This window comes from Carlito syrichta, unplaced genomic scaffold (genome assembly GCF_000164805.1).
Source record: "Carlito syrichta isolate Samal-C Ts95f unplaced genomic scaffold, Tarsius_syrichta-2.0.1 Scaffold231455, whole genome shotgun sequence".
In the NCBI taxonomy this organism is placed as follows: Eukaryota; Metazoa; Chordata; class Mammalia; order Primates; family Tarsiidae; genus Carlito; species Carlito syrichta.
Genome location: NW_007175551.1, coordinates 38,161 through 58,239, shown reverse-complemented (window position 1 = coordinate 58,239; position 20,079 = coordinate 38,161). Strand labels below are relative to the sequence as shown.

At 32.3% G+C, this 20,079-nt stretch overlaps 1 protein-coding gene across 1 annotated transcript in view; it reads right to left on the bottom strand.

Moving 5' to 3' along the window:
* Positions 1 to 18,465, bottom strand: part of CDH9 (cadherin 9) — a 106,573-nt gene extending 88,108 nt beyond the window's left edge. Inside the window, exon 1 of the mRNA XM_008051757.1 lies at positions 18,194 to 18,465. Within this exon, the coding sequence (XP_008049948.1) occupies positions 18,194 to 18,421 (228 nt within the window). The 5' untranslated portion in view covers positions 18,422 to 18,465. The remainder of the gene's footprint in view (positions 1 to 18,193) is intronic.
* Between the last annotated feature and the right edge of the window lie 1,614 nt (positions 18,466 to 20,079).

Genomic DNA, 20,079 nt, shown 5'->3' with positions numbered 1-20,079 from the left:
AGTTCTTGGAACTAATACTCAATACATAGTTGGATAGTTTAATTGAACTGCTATTGATACTTCAGTAATTCACAATCTCCTTTGCCTGATATCTATGCGTATTATTTCTTTTGATACTCCCTTTCTTGTTTTATTGATGACTGACATCAAGAATCCTAGATTTTCATTCTCTTTGTCCTGTGCTGATTTCATTTTAAAAATTGTGCTGTGGTGTGAAAATAAATGTGTGTGCATATATGTTAATAAATATAATTAAGTTCAATAAAAAGAATTTAAAATCTAGTTATGAAATGAATAAAGTTAATAAATATAATGAAGTTTAAAATATTGAATTATAATATTTGAGATATATCAGGGTTTTTTTGTATTTTATGAAAATGTCACTAGTCTAAATATTTAAGTATTTTCTCCTTAAATCTACTGTTAATATTATAGGTATTGATCTTACTGTTTTCTGGTCACTGTTTTTCAAATAGCTATATGAGGAAATGACCATGAAACACATTATTTTACAGTTAATAATAATCCTAAAAGGTTCACCTATAGTTTTTTTTTAAGCAATTTATCTAACCTTAGAAATGTGAAGAAAAACATTCTCACTGAATCTGTATACACACACACACACGATGTATGTGTTCCATGTACTGTATAAAGGTTTCTCCCAATATAGTGCTGCTTGGATATTCATGATCAAGCTGCATTGCCCAAGTTATATCATATTTATCAGATTTGCTATCCTAAAATAAGCATAGAAAATAACTAAACCATTGCAACAATTCCAGAGACATATGATAGAATAATTGAGTACCTTCTGAAATGTATGCAATAGTAATCAGAACCTTCATTTATCTGCCTTCACTGAATTTTTTCCATACATTTACATATGCTAGACCTGACTTATTAAGAAAAGAAACTAATTTTGCAAAATTGACCTTGTCCTATGTAGCTATATAAATATAATTTTTTTTTCATACATCTTGCAAATCCTACAGTGATTCGAATGTCTAACATAAATACATTAAGAATGGTCTTTGGATGTTCACGTATAATTCAAAGTGAATACCAACATAAACTTTCATTTCCTCTAAATTTTTTGATCCATAGAGGGGGAAAGAATGTTAGCAGTAAAAACATTAGAAACGCTTTGACATAGAAAAAGTCATTCTTATCACAATTCACACATTTCAGCTACCTTTTGTCCTATGAAGTTCCTTTTGACACAAATGCAAACTCTGCTTCTTTTCAGCTTTATGTAAAGCTAAAACGGGAACCTCTATTTCTAGCCTTGACCACAAAGTCAGAAAAGAGAATGCGTACTTTATGATTCCAGCATTATTCACCATGAAAATGGTCAAGATGAAGCACGCATTATCAGGAGTGAAATGACATGAGAAAAAATTAGGATTCACTCATCAGTCATATTATATCTCATGGAACACAAACGCAGGTTACAGTCTTGAACATATCCTCTCCAACAGGCAATTTTTACACTCTGGGAAGTGCTCACTACTTAAATATATTTTCAATCTCACTATTTAAGTCCAACTTAAGGGAAATACCTGCTCAATAGGACTGGCTTTGAGTAATGTTAACCATTGCACTCTCAATGTACAAAATTCATTAAATATAAGACCTACATTTAAAAATAAAAGTTTGGAGTGAATAAGTATCATGCAACATATTATGTGTATATGTTGTTAAAATCGACCCACATGTCTGAAATGCACTTTAGCAATAGGATTTGCTTTAGAATATTTGCTTGTGAATTTTACAATGAAATCTCTTTCCGTATAAAATCTGTTTTTATTGCCCTAACAAATGTGTGTGCATGTGTGTATTAGACAGGCCTACACTATGCTAAGGGTATTAAAAATGTAAGAGGGTTATTTTTTTTCACAGCATGCACACAAAAGCATTCAAGACACACACACAACAGTATGATAAACATATATTAAAACACAGTAAAATATATATTAACAGAGTAAACTGCAATCACCAACTGACAGGTGAGCAAATGGCTCATAAAAAATGCCATTAAATGAAGAACTTTTAAATCTGAACAGGATTTAATATTCATAGAACAAGATGGAAGGAATAAATAAACTGAGAAAGAAAAAGAATTAAATGCTAAATTAAATATGGTGTGATTATGCTGTGAATAATGGTGAATTTCCTAATGTAAAAGATTTTAAAAGAATGGCAATCACAACATATTTGAGTGTTTTCTCTAAGCAAGAACCATAAAAATGTTTGAAGGGGATAAAATTATGGTATTTTATTTAGAAGTAATGTACTCTGGTAAGTTTTAAAAAAACTAATTTGAAAGGGAAGAGGAAATGAGAGGCAATAGTTAAGACTATTAGGAATAGTCTAATAGACTAGTTAGGAATCTAATGTAAGAAACTCGACTGGAGACATTGAAAGATTGACTGCTCACAGCAGCAACAGAGAACCACACTTAGAAATCAATAGAATCAGATCAATCACAGAGGAGGAATAAAAACGGAGGAGACACCAATAATAAATTCAATGCATTTATTTTTTCTGGAATCTATTTTTTATATATTTTCATATCACATTTTAAGTGGGTAACTTGTTTCAGGACACCCTACATGTAGAAAATTCCTTGTATAACCAATTCCTGCAGTAGACCCTGTGAAACACACAATCCCACGCATACTGTGTTTTCCATCTCTGTTTGGTTGAAAAAAATTAACGTATAAGTGAACCTATGTATTCAAATTCATGTTGTTCAAGGGTCAACAGTACTTTCTCTACTAGATGCTTGTCAATGACCCTATTAGGCAAAATATTGAAATAATTCTAATCAAGAAAAGCAACATATGGCCAAACACTGAAAAAAGTCCACTGGTCTTGCCCATAGTTACAGGCTGTTGTTAGGAGAAAGAAACTTAAAGAGAATGATAAGTCTTAATCATGGGATTGCTAACTGCAGCAAGGTAATAGTAAATTAAAATTTTTATCTAGCTTTAAAGCAATATCTCATCACTGGGAATCAGTGAGATTTTAAAATTGATTATTGACTATACTTTCTACACTAGGTGTATATTATAACTTCAGTTGATGACTTAAGAAATTGAAAAACTTGAGCCACAATGGTGCGTTTAGCTTATGGAAGGTCCTGCTAGGTATCTGATGGTGTAAATATGTAAATCTCTTCTGTACAATAGCTTGTAATCCCTCTGTAAGTATCTATTTTATTTATTTACTTTTTATAAAAGATGTTCCTTAAAGATTAGCAGTGTAAGCTATATTAACTACTGGTATACAATTGAGCTTGAATTTACATTTATCACAAATATGTAATTATAGAATATTATTCATCAGTTTCAAACATTTCCATGACCAAAGCTTTTCAAGTGATTCCAACAAAAAGAAATTTCACTGATTTGAGTGTTTGCCTCTGCCCTAATACTTGTTAGGGAGCAAATTTTATTTTATTTTTTTTTGAGTTGGAGTCTCACTCTGTCGCCCAGACTGGAGTGCAGTGGCCACTCCCGGCCACCGAAGCCTCGCCCTGCTGGGCTCTGGCGATCCTTCCGCCTCAGCCTTCTGAGTAGCTGGAATTACAGGCATGCGCTACCAGCCCAGCTGATTTTTTATTTATTATAGAGATGAGGTCTCGCTGCCCAGACAGGTCTCGAACTCGCGGGTTCAGGCAATCCACTCACCTCAACTTCCCAAAGGCGTGGGATTACAGGCTGAGCCACCAAGCCCAGCTAGGGAGCAAATATTAATGAATATTTATTTGAATGGATTTTCTTTTATTTTGTGCTATTATCTTATTTTCTATTTTAATATGATGATTAGAGTTAAGGATTCAAAACAATTTGCAATGCATGTTTTCATTTTAAAATGCATTGAAACAGTAACAAAACAACTTGTAATATTTAGGTTATTTAGTATAGTTCAGTTTTAACTATCTTGCATGAGATATTTTAAAATTTAATTTTTTCCACTCTGCTCTATATGTTGAGATCAGGTATTCATGTCAACAAAAAGTCATCTTTAATGAGCAAAATAATGGTTTTTGTACTTATGAATATAGAAAGTGAATGAACATGATATTTCATCTACCCCCGCTTTTTGTAGAACTCTTGCAAAGCAGTTCCATGTGTTTAGAAGATATCTTCCTGTTCATTTTTATCTCTGATATCTTGTGCTTAATCAGTGTTGTGATTACAATAGTGATAAACACCATCACAGTCCTGTGCTCAAAAACCTAGATTAAAATCAGCATTGAATTGTGTGTTGATAAGTACCAGACACTGAATTGGATGAGGAAAGTGGTATCTATATTTTCAGGAATAAACTAGTCTGAATGAATATGATGGGAGTGTTTTTATAAAATACAGTAAAAGATGAAATGGTGATATGTGTTAATGTATTTTAATTGCTTTCCAAATGTATTGAGGTATGTAAATTATAACTGAAAACATATATATTGAAGGTATGCTATGTGATGGTCTGATCTGCATATACATAATGAAGTGATTATTACAATTAAGATAATTAACATATTAGTCACACAGTAAAAACAATATCTACTCTTTTAGTAAATGTCAAGTTTAAAGCACACTACTATTAACTATAGTCACCATCTACATTTTATTTCTAGAGTTTATTCATTCTAGAAGTAAAAGTTTGGACACTTTGACCAACATCTCCTGATATTTCTCACCCTTCAGTCCCATATCTGTTATATGCATAATATAATGAAAGAGTAGAAAGTTCAAACAATAAGAACTGTCTATTGACATTTGACATTTGTTCTCAAGCTCTCTCACTCATGAACCTATGCAATGAGTGTAGGTGCTCACAACTGCCCTGGAAAGAAGGGAAACTAGTCATTGATCGTGCACGCACTTAAGTTGTTGTAACAGGAAGAGCAAGGGTGTGACTCTAGAATAGGCTTGCCAGGTCCAGACAAGAAGTGAATAAAAAAACATTTCTGTATGGCCAAAGCAGATTGCCATTTGAAGATTTGAATTCTCTGCCAATAAGGAAGCAGTGAGACATCATGTTATATAACACATAGAGCAATTCACAATATGAAGACTTTCATCCTTAAGAGGGACATGTCAGAGTAGGAAAATGACTCACACTATCCACTATGATATGAAATACTCAAATCATACTACCTAATGTATTAAAACATGAGCCAAAAATAACAAGTGTGCATTTCAAGGAAGAAAAAAGAGTTTATTTTGACTTACCATATTTGAAAAATGTTAAAATATTATAAGCCTTAGTGTACATTAAATCTGCATATTCACATTGTACTGTGTTTCTAAAAAGCAATCTTGGCATTCAGGTTTTTGTTTTTACAAAGTAGTTGTATTGGTCACATATACCCATTGAAGAGAATTAAGAGAGCCTGATTCAAACAAACAAATATACAGCTAGAAAGACAAAAATTGAGAGGCACTGAAGACCAACTGATGAAGAGGAACTACAAAAGCTATGACTTAATTTAAGCTTCTTATGTCCTATATCATTACCAGAATTTCCCCCGAGGGTACTTTCCATTTATGAGAGATAGAGACTATATAATTAGAAACCAAAGAGAAGCAGTATTATTGTGCTTAAGCTGGGAGTTTGGGTCTGCAAGAGTGATAAGAAATTGGGAAGCACAATCTTAGGGAGGAGTCACAGAGAATGAAGCCCTCAAGTCTCTTTCAACATCCCCAAGTATTTTTTTGATATCTAAACCTCAGATGCACAAGACAAAACTCCAAGTAACTTAGTAGAAAAAGTCAGTCAGAAGACTGAGGAACTGGAAGAGATTTAGTAAGTAGAAAACAGAATTAGAGTTCATTGCTCACCAATGTGTTTACAGATGCTTCAAAACTTCTGTAGAAATCAAGAGAGGGCAAGTGCTAAAAGTAATAACAAAACTAAACTATTTCTGCCTTAACAAACTTTGTATAAACAGAGAGAATCATAAGACCAATTGGATGAAATATTAATAATTAGTGAATCTGGCTAAAGAGTGTACAGGTATACCTGGCACAATTTGAGACACCTTCCTGAAAGTTTGAAAAAGTAAATTTGCCAAAAATTTGCAGGTATTTCAATTGGGATGATATTAATTCTTTAGGATGTTATTTAATTCTTCTAATTTCCACATACATTTTATTTTTCCATGTATTATGTCTCCTTTAATGTTTCTAGAATTTGTAATTCAACTTGAATCTGTGAGAATTCCAGCTGATGAATATCATTATTTCCCCTTTGAAATCACAGTGATCTTAAAAAAAGAGGACAACAGTTGGGAAACTTATATGACTACATTGAAAAATAAAACTGCAATGCTTCAATAATTAAGGCAATTTGGTCAACTTTATTGTCCATAGCAATGATCAACTCTCTACAAATTATATATAACATATTATATAATTCATATATACTATCTATAGGCATCAGATAATAACCAGGAGCAAACAAAAACTAGGAGAATTCAAACAAAATAAGGGGATAAAGGGAGTAAGCTCTATGTTAATCCCCTTGAAGGGATACTCTATTTCATGTTCATGTAAAATAGAGTTCAAACAGCAATCATTTTAAATTGAGAAATCAGAGGTCAAGATGCAAGGCTTCCATGAATGGCTAAAAATTGAGGAGAGAAAAATCCAGGAAAGGGGGAAGCCACAGGGGATGTAGCCCTAAAATGTGCATATGCATCATAACATGTGGTTGACTTCTAAACTGAACATGTACAGAGTAAGATATGCTATGCATACTGTGGACTAAGAGTAAGGAATCTGGAGAAAAGGAATGGTCTGGAGACTAAAACCTGAGCAGAGATTTTAGCTACTCTAGACACTAGAAGAATTTAAAATATATGCTCCTCTTGGGTAAACGTACTTGGAAAACACTTTGAGATCTTCAGTGGAACATCAATAGAATCATAACTTAGAAGTAGGAAGATGTACTAGAAATAAGGATTATACCACAGGACCAAAGGAATATACAAATAGAAGTCTGTTTAGAAATATCTAAAACAAATCCTACATTGAATCAAAGTAAAATCCAGTAATTTTACTGCCTTTTGGGACAAAACTCAATGATCTTTAAAGAAAGAGACTAGAATTTCCACAATGTGTTATTTATAACGTTCAATATGTATTCTAAACTTTCTAGAAAATAAAAAAGCAGAAAAATATAATACATAATGAAATAATAAATAGCCATGCGGAATACACTCAAATAAGATTCAAATGTTTGGTGGAATGGAAAAAAATTTAAAATAATTGTCATAAATATACTGACAAATGTGTAGGGCATATTAAAATAATGGGTAAGTACATGAGGAATATCAAAAAATGTGAAATACTGAACAGATAAAGAAACTCTAAGACTAAAAAAATCTGAATTTAAAATTTATAATAGCAGATTGAACACAGAAAGATAAGAATAAATATAAAAACAGTAGAAATACATTCTCAAATTCAATCACAGGAACAAATCATTTAAAAACTTAAACATGATCTCCAATTATGGGACAAGATAAAGTATCCTAAAATACTTGTATTTGGAGTTCCCCAAGTCAGGAAAGAATGGGCCACAAAATAAGTGATTTTTTAAAAAGCCACCTAATTTTAAAATTTGCTGAAAAACAACTCACTGATCTAAGGAGGCCAATGAATACCCAGCAGGATAAATAAAACACAACTAGGTATCAAAATTAAACTGCTAAAACCAAAGGTACAGACAGAACCTTAAAAGCAGACAGAGAAACATACTTATTCCTTGTATGGCAACACTAATAGGAATAGTAGCTGACTTATTAAAAGCAGTAGAATCCAGAACACAATGTAACAAGAACTTAAAACATAAAAATAACAAAAAACAAAAACAAAAAACAGAAAAAAGACCTGTCATGTCAACCCACAATTTTACATCCAGTTGAAATATTTTTCAAAAATTAAAATTAAATAAAGATGTTTTAAATAAACAAAAGCTAAGAAAATTTGTTTCTAGCAGACCCACACTATAGGTATGACTAAAGGAAGTCTTCAAGTTGAAGGGAAATGATAGCACATAGAAATTCAAAACTCTAGAAAAGAATGAAAAGCACTGACTGGACATGATGATTATTCATATAGGCTAATATAAAACATTTCCTTTCATTTGTTAACATTTTAAAATAAATATTTAATAATTAGCAATGCATAGCTTAAAATATATTTGTCATAAAATATATATGACAAAACTAGAATAAATTATTACAAAGAAAATTAAGTTATACTGTTGTAAAATGAATGCATTATAGGCTAAGACGTATAATATTGGTCCAATTTATGCTGTAGTATAAGATGAATGTGGAGATGTCTTGAACACACACTAAAAACATAAATATATGAAGAAGTATACCTAAGAATAGCCAATAAAGAACATAAATTCAAATACTAAAAAAAAAATACTTCATTGACCCAAAAAATGATAGGAAAGGGAACAGAAACAAAGGTCTTAAAAAGAAATGAAAAAATAGAAAACAAGAAAATGGCAGATATAAATTCAAATATATCAATAATTACATATGAATGAACTTAACGCACCAATTAAATGGCAAAGATTGTCAGACTATACCATTGTCAGACTACACAAACCTACCCTTTGCTACTTACATAAAAAATAAGTCATTGTACCTGCATTTTAGAATAGATTTACAGAGAAAGACGGAGAACAAAAGGATGGAAGAGGACAAATCACACGAACACAATCATGACAGAATAGATATGGGTAAATGAATAACAGGCAAAGTAAACCTCAAGTAAGTAATATCACACATAAAGGGTGACATTTCATGATAAAACATTTAATCAAAATATAAAAAAGACATTTATATATGCACCAAGTTAAATGAAAATAAATTAAGAACAAATGACAGAGGTAAAAAGAAAAATTTAAATGGAGTTTAAAAAAATTCTGTTTCTATTAAGAATCTGAACAGAGATATAAACCTTGTATTGACAGAGAATTGAACAATACTATCATCAACTTCTGCTAAAACTGCAAAATACAGTATTCAGAAAGTAGGCAATAAACGTTCTTTTCAGGTATATAAGAAACACCAAAATCATTTTTGAAACTTTAATTTTTATAAAAAGTGTTAACACATGACAACAGTAATTCTTGTCTATGTTTATAGAGTAGGACAAATTAAAAAATATTGGGAGAATATGTTCATAATTTTTCAAGAAAAATGTTTGTTGCTGGAAAGTATTGAGGGAGCAGAAACTTTCACAAAATGGTCATATGCAAATATTTGCCTTCCATCATAGAAAAAAAGTTATCATTCTCCTTAGATTTTTTCTAATCACTCACTTATTCGTTAATTTTGAGCACATTTTTTTTTACTTTTTTTTCTCTTTTTTCCCCCGCTATGTCACCTAGGCTAGTCTCGAACTCCTGAGCTTAAACAATCCTCCTTCCTCGGCTTTCCAAAGTTTTAGGATTACAAGTGTAAGCTACAGCATCTAGCTTAATGCCTCCCATTTTAATGTAGATTTCTGAATATGATGTTTTAGTTATCACATTCTTAGAAAATTCTGGCTGTGAAATTATAAACACAGATCAAATTTCACTAAGTATATATTCAAATTCAATTGTATTTCTAGAGTGGCTACAATTACCTCATAAAATTTGTATAAAGAAGACTGGACATCTTTACAATATCTTTCTAACACCATTTCCACAGACACCACCATCACAGTTATAAGATCCTTAGGACAAGTTATTAGCATTTACTGTGGAGAAATTACAAAAGATTTGCATAGGTACAGTTTGAATATTTGTGAATATCTGGTACAAATGTCTGTCTTCATTGAAAAAGGAAACATGGCAGTTTCTAAATAAAGAAACATGCATGCACTATTAATTTGGAGAATTATTCCGGTGCCCAATTAGGCTAAATAGAGCTTAGGTATTAGGAATTCTGTCTATTAAGTAAGAAAAAGAAAAGTATATGTTCACTATACTCTTAACTGAGACTTTTAGTAAGTCTATCTTACAGCAGCTCAGCAATAATAGCATTTTATTTATAGTTGGCAGATCTTTAAGGTAAGGACAAGATCATTTAATTTACTACAGTTTCTAAGATTTAGCATAGTGTTCTACATTGTAGATGCTCAATTTTCCAAATTAAATAGAATAATAATACACAGCACTAAAATTCAATCACAATCTAACAAAAATTACCCAACAGAGTAATGCTCTACACTGATACATTGGTTTACTGCTGGTGGAAGAGAAGTGGTATAGTTTCTTGAAATGCAGTTGGCACATATGTACTCGGAACTTTGAAACTATTTATATTGTTTATCTTTGGGAACTTCCCCTTCAGTAATCTATTCTTTAAAAGAATAATTTATAATTTACAGTTGTCTCACATTATTCTTGGGACAGTATTCTTGGGCGATTGGTTCCAAGACTCCCTGCTCAAGTCTCTAATATAAAATGGTGCAGTATTTGCATATATTCTATGCACATCCTTCCATTTATTTTAAATCATCTCTAGCATACTTATAATACCTAATACAATGTAAATGCAATGTAAATGGTTGTTATACTGTATTGTTTCAGAAATAATAACCAGGAAAAAAAAGCCTGTACATATTCAGTAGAGGTTGCAACCAAACTTTTTCCCAAATATTTTCAATCCACCTTTGGTTGAATCTACAAATATGGAATTCTTGGATATAAAAAACCAACTGTACTACAAATATCAGTTATGAAATTTCCATCATAGAGTTGTATGTGTTTGTGTACATGTATAAAACCAGAGAGAGTGAAAATAAAACATTTGGGAAAAGCTGAAATTATTCTGATTATATATATGATATAATATGACATGGTTAACACTAACATTTTATCAAATGCAAAAAATAGCACCAACTGTGAAAGGCAAGAAAAAGTACATATAAGATAATATATGGTATTAAAAATAATGGTATTAAAAAAGCAAAAATAAGAAGAATAGTGGAAGGCTCAGGCAGAAGGATCGCCGGAACCCAGCAAGCGAGGCTGCGGTGGCCAGGAGCGGCTACTGCACTCCAGTCTGGGCGACAGAGTGAGACTCCAACTCAAAAAAAAAAAAAAAAAAGAATAGATATTTAGACATTTTACCCCTGTCTTAGTGATGTAATTATAGGTAACATAGATTTTTTTTCATTATTTTTAAGTTTCTGGACCTGATTTCTTATAGGGAGCATATATTGCTTTTATGTTATACAATAATAATAATTGATATTTTTGTGCTTACATTTTTTTCCCTATTCTTCCCTCTCTATACCCTCCTGGAGACAATTTGACTTTTCTCTCTTCTTTCTCCTTTCCTCCTTCCTTCCTTAATTCATTTCTTCCTTTCTTTTCTTTATTACTTTCTTTTATTGATGAGTATATAAGCGTAGAATTGATCATTTGCAAGTTTGGAAGTAGAGGAAGAGAACTTTGGAATATTGAAAACTACTGAAATCAGTGCAAGTGTGAAAAAAAATTACATGTAATTCGGTAGCCATATTAATAAGAATATTCTACCCCAGTAAATATTTTAAAAATAGTTTCACAGTCACCTTCAATTCAGCAAAAAAAGAAAAAATTCACTTAAGTTTTAAATGTAAATATGTCTACGAGTAGTTACAAATACTAATTCAGTCTTAATTAGTTTAATTTTACTTTTTAATTATTAATATTTGTTTATAATTATTTTCATTATCGACATAGAGATTATTTTAGAGTGAAAATGATTCTAAAGTATGTCATGTTTGAGAGAGTTGTAGAAAATAGGAGAACTTGGTTGCAATTAGAGCCCCTGAATATAACAGAAATACAGAAAAGGAACTGGAAGAATAAGGAATGAAACAACATACTTATTGAGAAAGTTTGACTTTGAAGCACCAGGATAAGAGAATATATTTCTATGAAATTTTCTCTGCTTTTTCTGTTTTGCATAATGTCAAATTTTCAGGTCTCAGACTAATAAACACTCAATACAGATTTTTTGAAATGGTAGCTGAAGATTAATTTTGAGTAAATCCATGATGTCAAACATTTGGAGAAAGAAACTAAATTTAAATTCAACAATGACTCAAAGTTCCAAAGTCATAGATTCTAGGAGACAAAACAGAAGGTAGACTCAAATAACTAAAATTGTTCCACAAATAAGATTTTGATAGATAATCTCATAATTTTGAGGTAAAATTCTAGCCAGGAAGAATAAAAATGGATTTTATCTAAAAGGATGCATAGAAGTTGCGATATATTTAGAGCTAAAAAAGAGAGTTGAGATTATGAAAGGAGGCTCAGATACTCTCTGGAAAATTGTCTGTGGACATGATGAAAGAAATACCAGGTGTACAGAAGAAGAAATATTTCACACTGACCAGAACTAAGGTTACAAAATTATGGGGACATAGAACATAGACTAGAATATGTAAGAATGTTGAACACTTTGAATTTTACTTAAGGACATTTGGATTATTTTGCTATAGGCATTTTGTGCTACAAATTGATATTATTAAAGAAATAGTGTGTAAAATGTTTTTGAGAGTCACAAACTAAGTAAATAATGTTTTAAAAAGTATGTAAGAAGACTAGTTTAGTGTGCTATTTCAGTGGACCAGTGATATAATCATATAGTACTGGCAGTAAATATTAAAAACTGGAGCTCTATTTTATTTTATTTTTTATAAGTTGGAGTCTCACTGCGTCACCCAGACTGGAGTGCAGTGGCCGCTCCCGGCCACCGCAGCCTCGACCTGCTGGGCTCCAGCGATCCTTCCGCCTCAGCCTTCCGAGTAGCTGGAATTACAGGCATGCGCCACCACGCCCAGCTGCGTTTTTGATTTATTGTAGAGATGAGGTCTCACTGCCCAGGCGGGTCTCGAACCCGCGGGCGAGGGTAATCCACTCACCTCAGCCTCCCAAAGGCGCGGGATTACAGGTTGAGTTACCGAGCCCGGCCTGGAGCTCTATTTTAAAAGTGAAGTTTTATCGAACTCAGTGTTAAACAAGCCTTAGTGTATTAACCCTAGAGTCTAGTCATAATGCTGAACCTATAAAGAGAACTTTGGAATGCAATGTATTCATAAACCAAAAGTGGCTGTTACATGTACTGCACCATAAAGGTGCAATTGACATTTAAAAAACCTTCATAAAGATATTTTATTTAGATTTTGAAAAACACTTTAATATACTATAAAAACTCATTAAAAATCTTTCAGTAAATCTGAGATTTTATCTCTGTCTCTAATGTCTCTTCCATCTGTTACATGTGCACATCAAATTGCCGCATCTGAAAAGTATCAGAGAAAATTGCATATTAAAAGCCCATCATTTTATATGTGCTTTAGGGATATATCAATATTTAGTGAACACATCAGCATATGTAAGTTTGAAAGAGGTTATGTCACATTTTGATACTCAATCAAATTTAAACCAGGTCCCTATCCGTTTTACTTTTGGTACCTGTGTTTCCAATTGTTTTCGTTAACACCTAAACTAATTTTAACCAAGAAGGCAGATCTTGATAAATGTTAAAATCCTCTTTCACTCTACAGTCTACAGTTATGCTTCCGATGATTTTAGAATAAAATTTACAAATCTCTACATTAAAATTACAAAACTTGACAGCTAATTCTGGAATAAAGATGCCTTATTGTATTCTGATATTGACTACAGGCAGTTCATTGACACCATGTTCCTTGCTTTGCACAAAGCAAGTGCTAATACATATTTTTGAATTAAAGTGTAATGGACAATTAAGTTAATATTTAACAATTTTCAGTGCATCTTTTTTTTTCTTTTTTCAGTCAGAGTCTCACTCTGTCACCCAGGTTGGAGTGCAGTGGCATGCTCATGGCCACCACAGCCTTGACCTGCTGGGCTTAGGCATTCCTTCCGCCTCAGCCTTCCAAGTAGCTGGAACTACAGGTGTGTGCCACTATGTCCAGAAAATTTTTAAATTTATTGTACAGATGAAGTCTCATCATGTTGCTCAGGTTGTGAACCCTTGATTCAGGCAATCCTCCCAAAGTGCTAGGATTATAGGCATGAGCCACCTCGGCTGGCCAATTTTTAGTGAATCTTAACATTTGTTTGCAAAAAGAATAAACACTATATCTCCTACGTCTGGAAATTGGATGACTCTTCATGAAACAAATGTGATTTAACAACCAGATATTAAATCAAATTGTTAAATTCTGCCCAATTATCTATAATAATTGATATATGATTAATTAATTATTAATCCCTGATAACCAGGGATTCTTTCAGGACCTTGATCTGATGTGTAAAAAATCAAGTGCTTATGAAGATTCTCTAACAGATTTGTGGGAGCATTTGCTATGCCTCTTGTTAAATTTATTTTAATTCCTCTCTTGAACAGCATTACTATTCTGCCTAAATAATTCAGTTCCATGGTGTCTATTTAAATGATAAAGTACATAGATGGTGATTATGATTTATAATCCTCCTGAGTAAGAACAAAGGTTTCCCTTATTACTTAAAACAATATTAGTACATTTTTGATAGTTTCAATCAAATGTGACCAATCTTCAAAATGCATTATTGTGAAAAACAAAAAGTTGCTCTTAATTCCAGCATTTCTGAATTTTTTCTCTATATTACAAATATCGGATATGGCATAAATAAAATTTCTACAGTATTTCCATATAAAATATCATCTTACGTCATTTTCATCCTCTTCTAATTCATCCTGACAATGAAAGCAAACTGATCATTCCAGGCTTTTACTTAAACTATAACTCATTTGTACAAGAGCTGTTAACAGATGACTCACAGTCCATCCTGTATGTAAAAACAACTCAGCCTAAAAGTCTAGACCTTTCACAGTGGAGGACTAACTTTATCCTACCAGACGAGCCTTTTTGTTTTTACCTTTTATTGTGCTATATGCAATCTCACCTTCTTAGGTTCATGCATATTTTAATTATTTTTTTTCTTCTGGCTTTTCTTACTGACAATGGCAGACCCTCACAAAATCATAGAAAAATATCAGAAATGTGACATAAAACATTTTTAGTGAAAATTTAATTTAACCCAACAAGAATCTGAGTTTGGCATTTTAAATAACATCCATGTTGGATATAGTTACCGAGTGGGAAAATCAAGACTAAATCTTTTAAGCTGCATGTTTGTGAGTATGTGTGTGTGTGGCTTACTGAATTTTGCTGCTACTATCTACTTGTTCTATAGTGGCTTCCTCTAAATTCAGGATCAAACCAGAGTTTTTATCTCCAGAAATTATACATCCTTGCAACTATAGGCAATGTTATGCCACCTATAAATCAGTATGTTTCTTATAATTTTCTTTGGTACCTAGTTTCTATAAAACTAAGAACAAACTACGAAAATTTGCTACCATTAGAATATGTGTATCACTTTCCAATCATTATACATAGTGAATATGACCGGGCTTTTTTTTTTTTTTTTACAGGCAATACCACCATGCACTGGATTCTAGAAGAGTAGGTTCAGGTTTACCTAAGACAATCAGAAAGATTGTGGTTAAAAAAACAATCTGTGTGGTGCTCAGGAAGATAAATCCTTATCAGAATGTATGTATTTGACCAAGTTTAGGGTTAAGGGTCTGGCTTGTCTATGAATATGAAAATGAAGGAGGTCAAAAGACAGGCAAACAGATTAGGCCCTTAATAATAAATGCTATCAAGTGCTAGAAATCCCACATTTGTTCTCTCTCTCTCTAACTTACATGCTAAATAAACTATATTTTCCAATCTTAAAAAAAGAAATCCCACGTTTGTAATGAACTAGGTATGTGGTAATGGTATGCCTTAGACAAGGTCCTGTAACAAAAATAAGAAAGCATTTTATCTTATTTTTTTAAAAAGTGGCATATGTGTTATATTTTGTTGGAGCATCTCTTTTATACATGTATTATTTCCATGGATAATGCTAAAATAGTTGACAGTGTTCTGGTTTTTGGTTATCAGAAAAATCAAATTATTATAATGAATTTTTCATTTTATGATTTGGTTGTTGAGAATAAATAGGCAAAAAATTAAATACACTAACTTGTCCATGAGTAAAACAAAGAGGTCATTTTTCCAGGATAAATTTAAGAATATATTTTAGGAAAAGTAATTAAATCAAACTATGTATATACATATAGTAACTTTTTATGACAAATTAGATAATTAATTAAAAATAAACAAAAGTATGCAAAATGATTTTAATATTTTTAAATGTCAGTGCAGAAATGGTGGACAATTTAGCAATTAATCAATGCACATTCAATTTTTAGTAGGAAGCGCTTTTGTTTTCAGCTAAAAGTGAATGCTTGTAGTACGGCCTTAACTGCCACAAGCTTATCAGTAACTCTTTTTGTCTGTGGTTATTCTTCTGTATCTATGAATCTCCAGGGATAAAACCATTTCTGCAAGGCCTTGTGACCTCAATGTGTCCTTTATACACTGTCCTAGAAAAAGAATCATAAGGCAATTTCACATCCTTAGACACAACATTTGCTAGCTGAGCTTGAATTTCTTGATGTTAGTTATTAACTCTAGTGTGAAAAGTGATGCTAAATGAGGGATGCCAGAGGATGCCATATGACTAACTTGAGAAGAAATAACAGGAAAAAAAAAGAATCAGCAAGAGTATAGGATGGGGCGAAATGAACATGACCTATGGAACTGGAAGCGAGACATTTCAAAAGAAGAGGAAATAATAGACTTCTGATAAAAGAGGCTGTCTTTGATTGGCCCACACACAGAATAAAGAATTAGATCAAGAGTTTGGCAGTTTCACAGAATAAAGGTATTTCTGGTTTAAAAGAAAAAGTTATGACTGTTGCCATATCAGATACTTGTTTTGTTTTTACTTTTGACTTTTTCTAATTTGTTTGCCTAGTGCTCTCAGTGAATGAAACAACACTCAGACCATTACAGTCACTTCAAGTACTCACGCACCAAACATCAAGAAAAGTTAATATATGATCTATGGCCAATGTTAGTACTGAAAATTATATTTTTGTTTTAGTCTCAAGAATTTAAAGTCTTTCAGCAATGGGAATAAATTGGGGATAATCTCAGTAAACAAATGAATTTTTCTGAATGTGGAATGGTATGAATGAGATAGCTAAGGGTATGAATGATAGATAAATACAAAATGATGGACATCAGAAAGGTCATAGCACTAAAGAAAAAAGAGGGAGGTAATGAACTGAAGAAAGAAAAGGAAGTCTCTAAAAACTAAAAATAGAGAAGAGAGGCAATGAACCTGCTTTCTCAAAATAGAACACAAGAATGAAGTTACATATTCTCTATTATCATTTTCTTCTGATTACTACAGAGCAACTGTTGTTGCTGCTGCAAACATAAAATTATATCTTCCTAAAGGAAGTGTCTACTTTTTCTTTCTTTTGTCTTCTCCCTCTCTCTTTTTTTTTGAGTTGGAATCTCACTCTGTTGCCCAGACTGGAGTGCAGTGGCACGCTCCCGGCCACCGCAGCCTCGGCCTGCTGGGCTTCGGCGATCCTTCCGCCTCAGCCTTCCAAGTAGCTGGAACTACAGGCGTGCACTACCACACCAGGTTAATTTTTGATTTATTGTAGAGATGAGGTCTCGCCAAGTTGCCCAGGTGGATCTCGAAGCCTTGGGCTCAGGCAATTCATTCACCTCGGCCTCCCAAAGCGCGGGATTACAGGCTAAGCCTCCAAGCCCGGCCCGTCTTTCTTATTCTGCCTTGAACCCAGACTAAATCTGGATTATAAGCAGGAAGTTTAGCATGGCTGATATTAAGAAAGAGAAGAATCTAGAAGTACTGTATTTCTCATACAGAGTATATTATTCTTAATTATGATAAACTATTCATCAACAGACCAACATATTTTAGTATTTTTTGGCTATATTACAATTAAGTTTTGTTTTGTCTCATCAAATCAATAACAGTGAATTAAATCCATATGTGACTTATTTGGCGTTTATTGTGGACACTGATTCACATTTAGCACCTGAATATGTCACATTTCTCACCCAGCTGCAAAGAATTTGCAACACCATGGCTTCTGAACATAGTGATTAGTCAAATATTTTTTGACTATTCATTAGTGATGTGAAAAGTTTTTGTAAAAATAAGAAAATAGTTGTCATTCCAGCTTTAGGATTTCTTATGTAAAAATTCTTACCTTGCCTACGTATTGCGTGTCTGTGCCTGTGTATTCTTCCAACAAGAAGAACTGATTCCACATCCAGCCACGCTTGGTGCGACGTAACATTTTACCATCATCTTTTGTCAGACCCACTATCTTTTTGCTTGGTAAATGACTGTTAGCTCTTTCTTGCAATAGGATGGTGTCAACTGTGTAAAACATATAGGTCCAGATGAATAATGGCAGGCAATTGTAAGTCCTCATTATCTGTGACTTCAGCAGGATGTCAAATTCAGTATATTGTCTGTTTCTCCTGAAGAGTAGGACAAGAAAAATGGTCTCATTAGGTTATGTTTCACTTTCTCATAACCTGTAAACTGAAACATTTATTCCAAATATTATTAAAATTTTATAATTTACTTCATATTTTTTCTGTATTATATCAACGAACTATCATTAAAATCTATATAACTATAGTTAACTATATCATGAAGCTAATTAGACACACGCATATCTCAAGTAAACGAAACAGGTATTTAATAACTAACTTTAGGATCACTATAAGATAGTTAGATAAATGTGAATTTATTTGTAATTTAAAACATTCAATATTTTGAAAAAGAAAGCTATATTTTACAACAATGATCAGATAGAATGTTCCAAAGTCCTTAAGATTAATAAAAGTAGAATATTTATTAATATGTAATGTGTGCATGAAAATGCAGACTTTAAAAAACACTGTTTTCTTTCCACAATCTACATTTTTTACAAGCTGTTTCGTCTCTTCTTTCTGCTTTTTCTTCTCTTCCTCCTTCCTTTTTTTTTGTCCTTCTCCTTCTTCTTTTGTAATAGGTTGAAATGTTTTCTGAAGGCAAATTAAATGGCACCAAATATACTTAGGACTGTGTCTTGCAATACTTAGCATCATCTTGATCCTTGCAGTTGATGTCTATTTTTTCCAGTAATTAGTAGAGAAGGCCCTCACATTTATTTAAGACTGAGGAATACATACTCTCAAATAAAATATTTTATCTGATAATTAAAGTCAACAGAAAAACATTTGTTTCTGAAAATAATAAGAAAAAAGTATACAAAATTATATTATAAATTTAGATTTAGCATTTTACTTATGAGATAATTCGACCCAGAATTGAGAAATAATATCCTCTTGTTGGGATAGTAAGTTGATTCTTCTTGTATTAGTACTATAGCTCATTTGGTATTTCAGAACTAGTTTTTATTTGTTATCAAATTGTTTTTAATTTATATGATATTATATTTAGAAACTGTGAGAAGGTGATATCTGTTAAGCAATAGAAACCAATCTCAAGGTAGTGTAGGCAAAAAAAAAAAAACAAAAAAACGCTGGCACATTGGATTATAAAATCAAATTAAGTGTGGGAAATCTACCAAAAAGAAAAGTGTGAGTAGGCATTTTGTGATTATGAAAACTAGAATCAGGGGCTTGAGTAGCATATTCTCATTCATTCTCTCTCTCTCTCTCTCTCTCTCTCTCTCTCTGTCTGTCTCCCTCCCTCTCTGTCTGTCAGTCTGTCTCTTTCTCCCTCCTCTCTTCTATTTTTTTCTCTCTTATTCTGACTAAGTCCCCTGAACCTGATACAAAAATATGGGTGATAGTATCTCCAAAGTACAGATTTAACATCTTCAGTTCCAGAAAGCAACTGATAGTGTTTCTAACTTAAGATTTTAAAATTCAGGAAATGGACTTGGACCAGATACCCAATGCTGAATAAAACATCTATGAATCAGTATTGAGGCAACAAGTCTTTAGGGTCAAATATAAGGCTCTAATTTAGTTTTATCCCCAACTATCTGTGAGATTTTGGATATTTACATACATCGCTTGGTCTCCATTACTCCGTCTATACAAAAATAATAATTAGTACCTGGCTCACAAGATA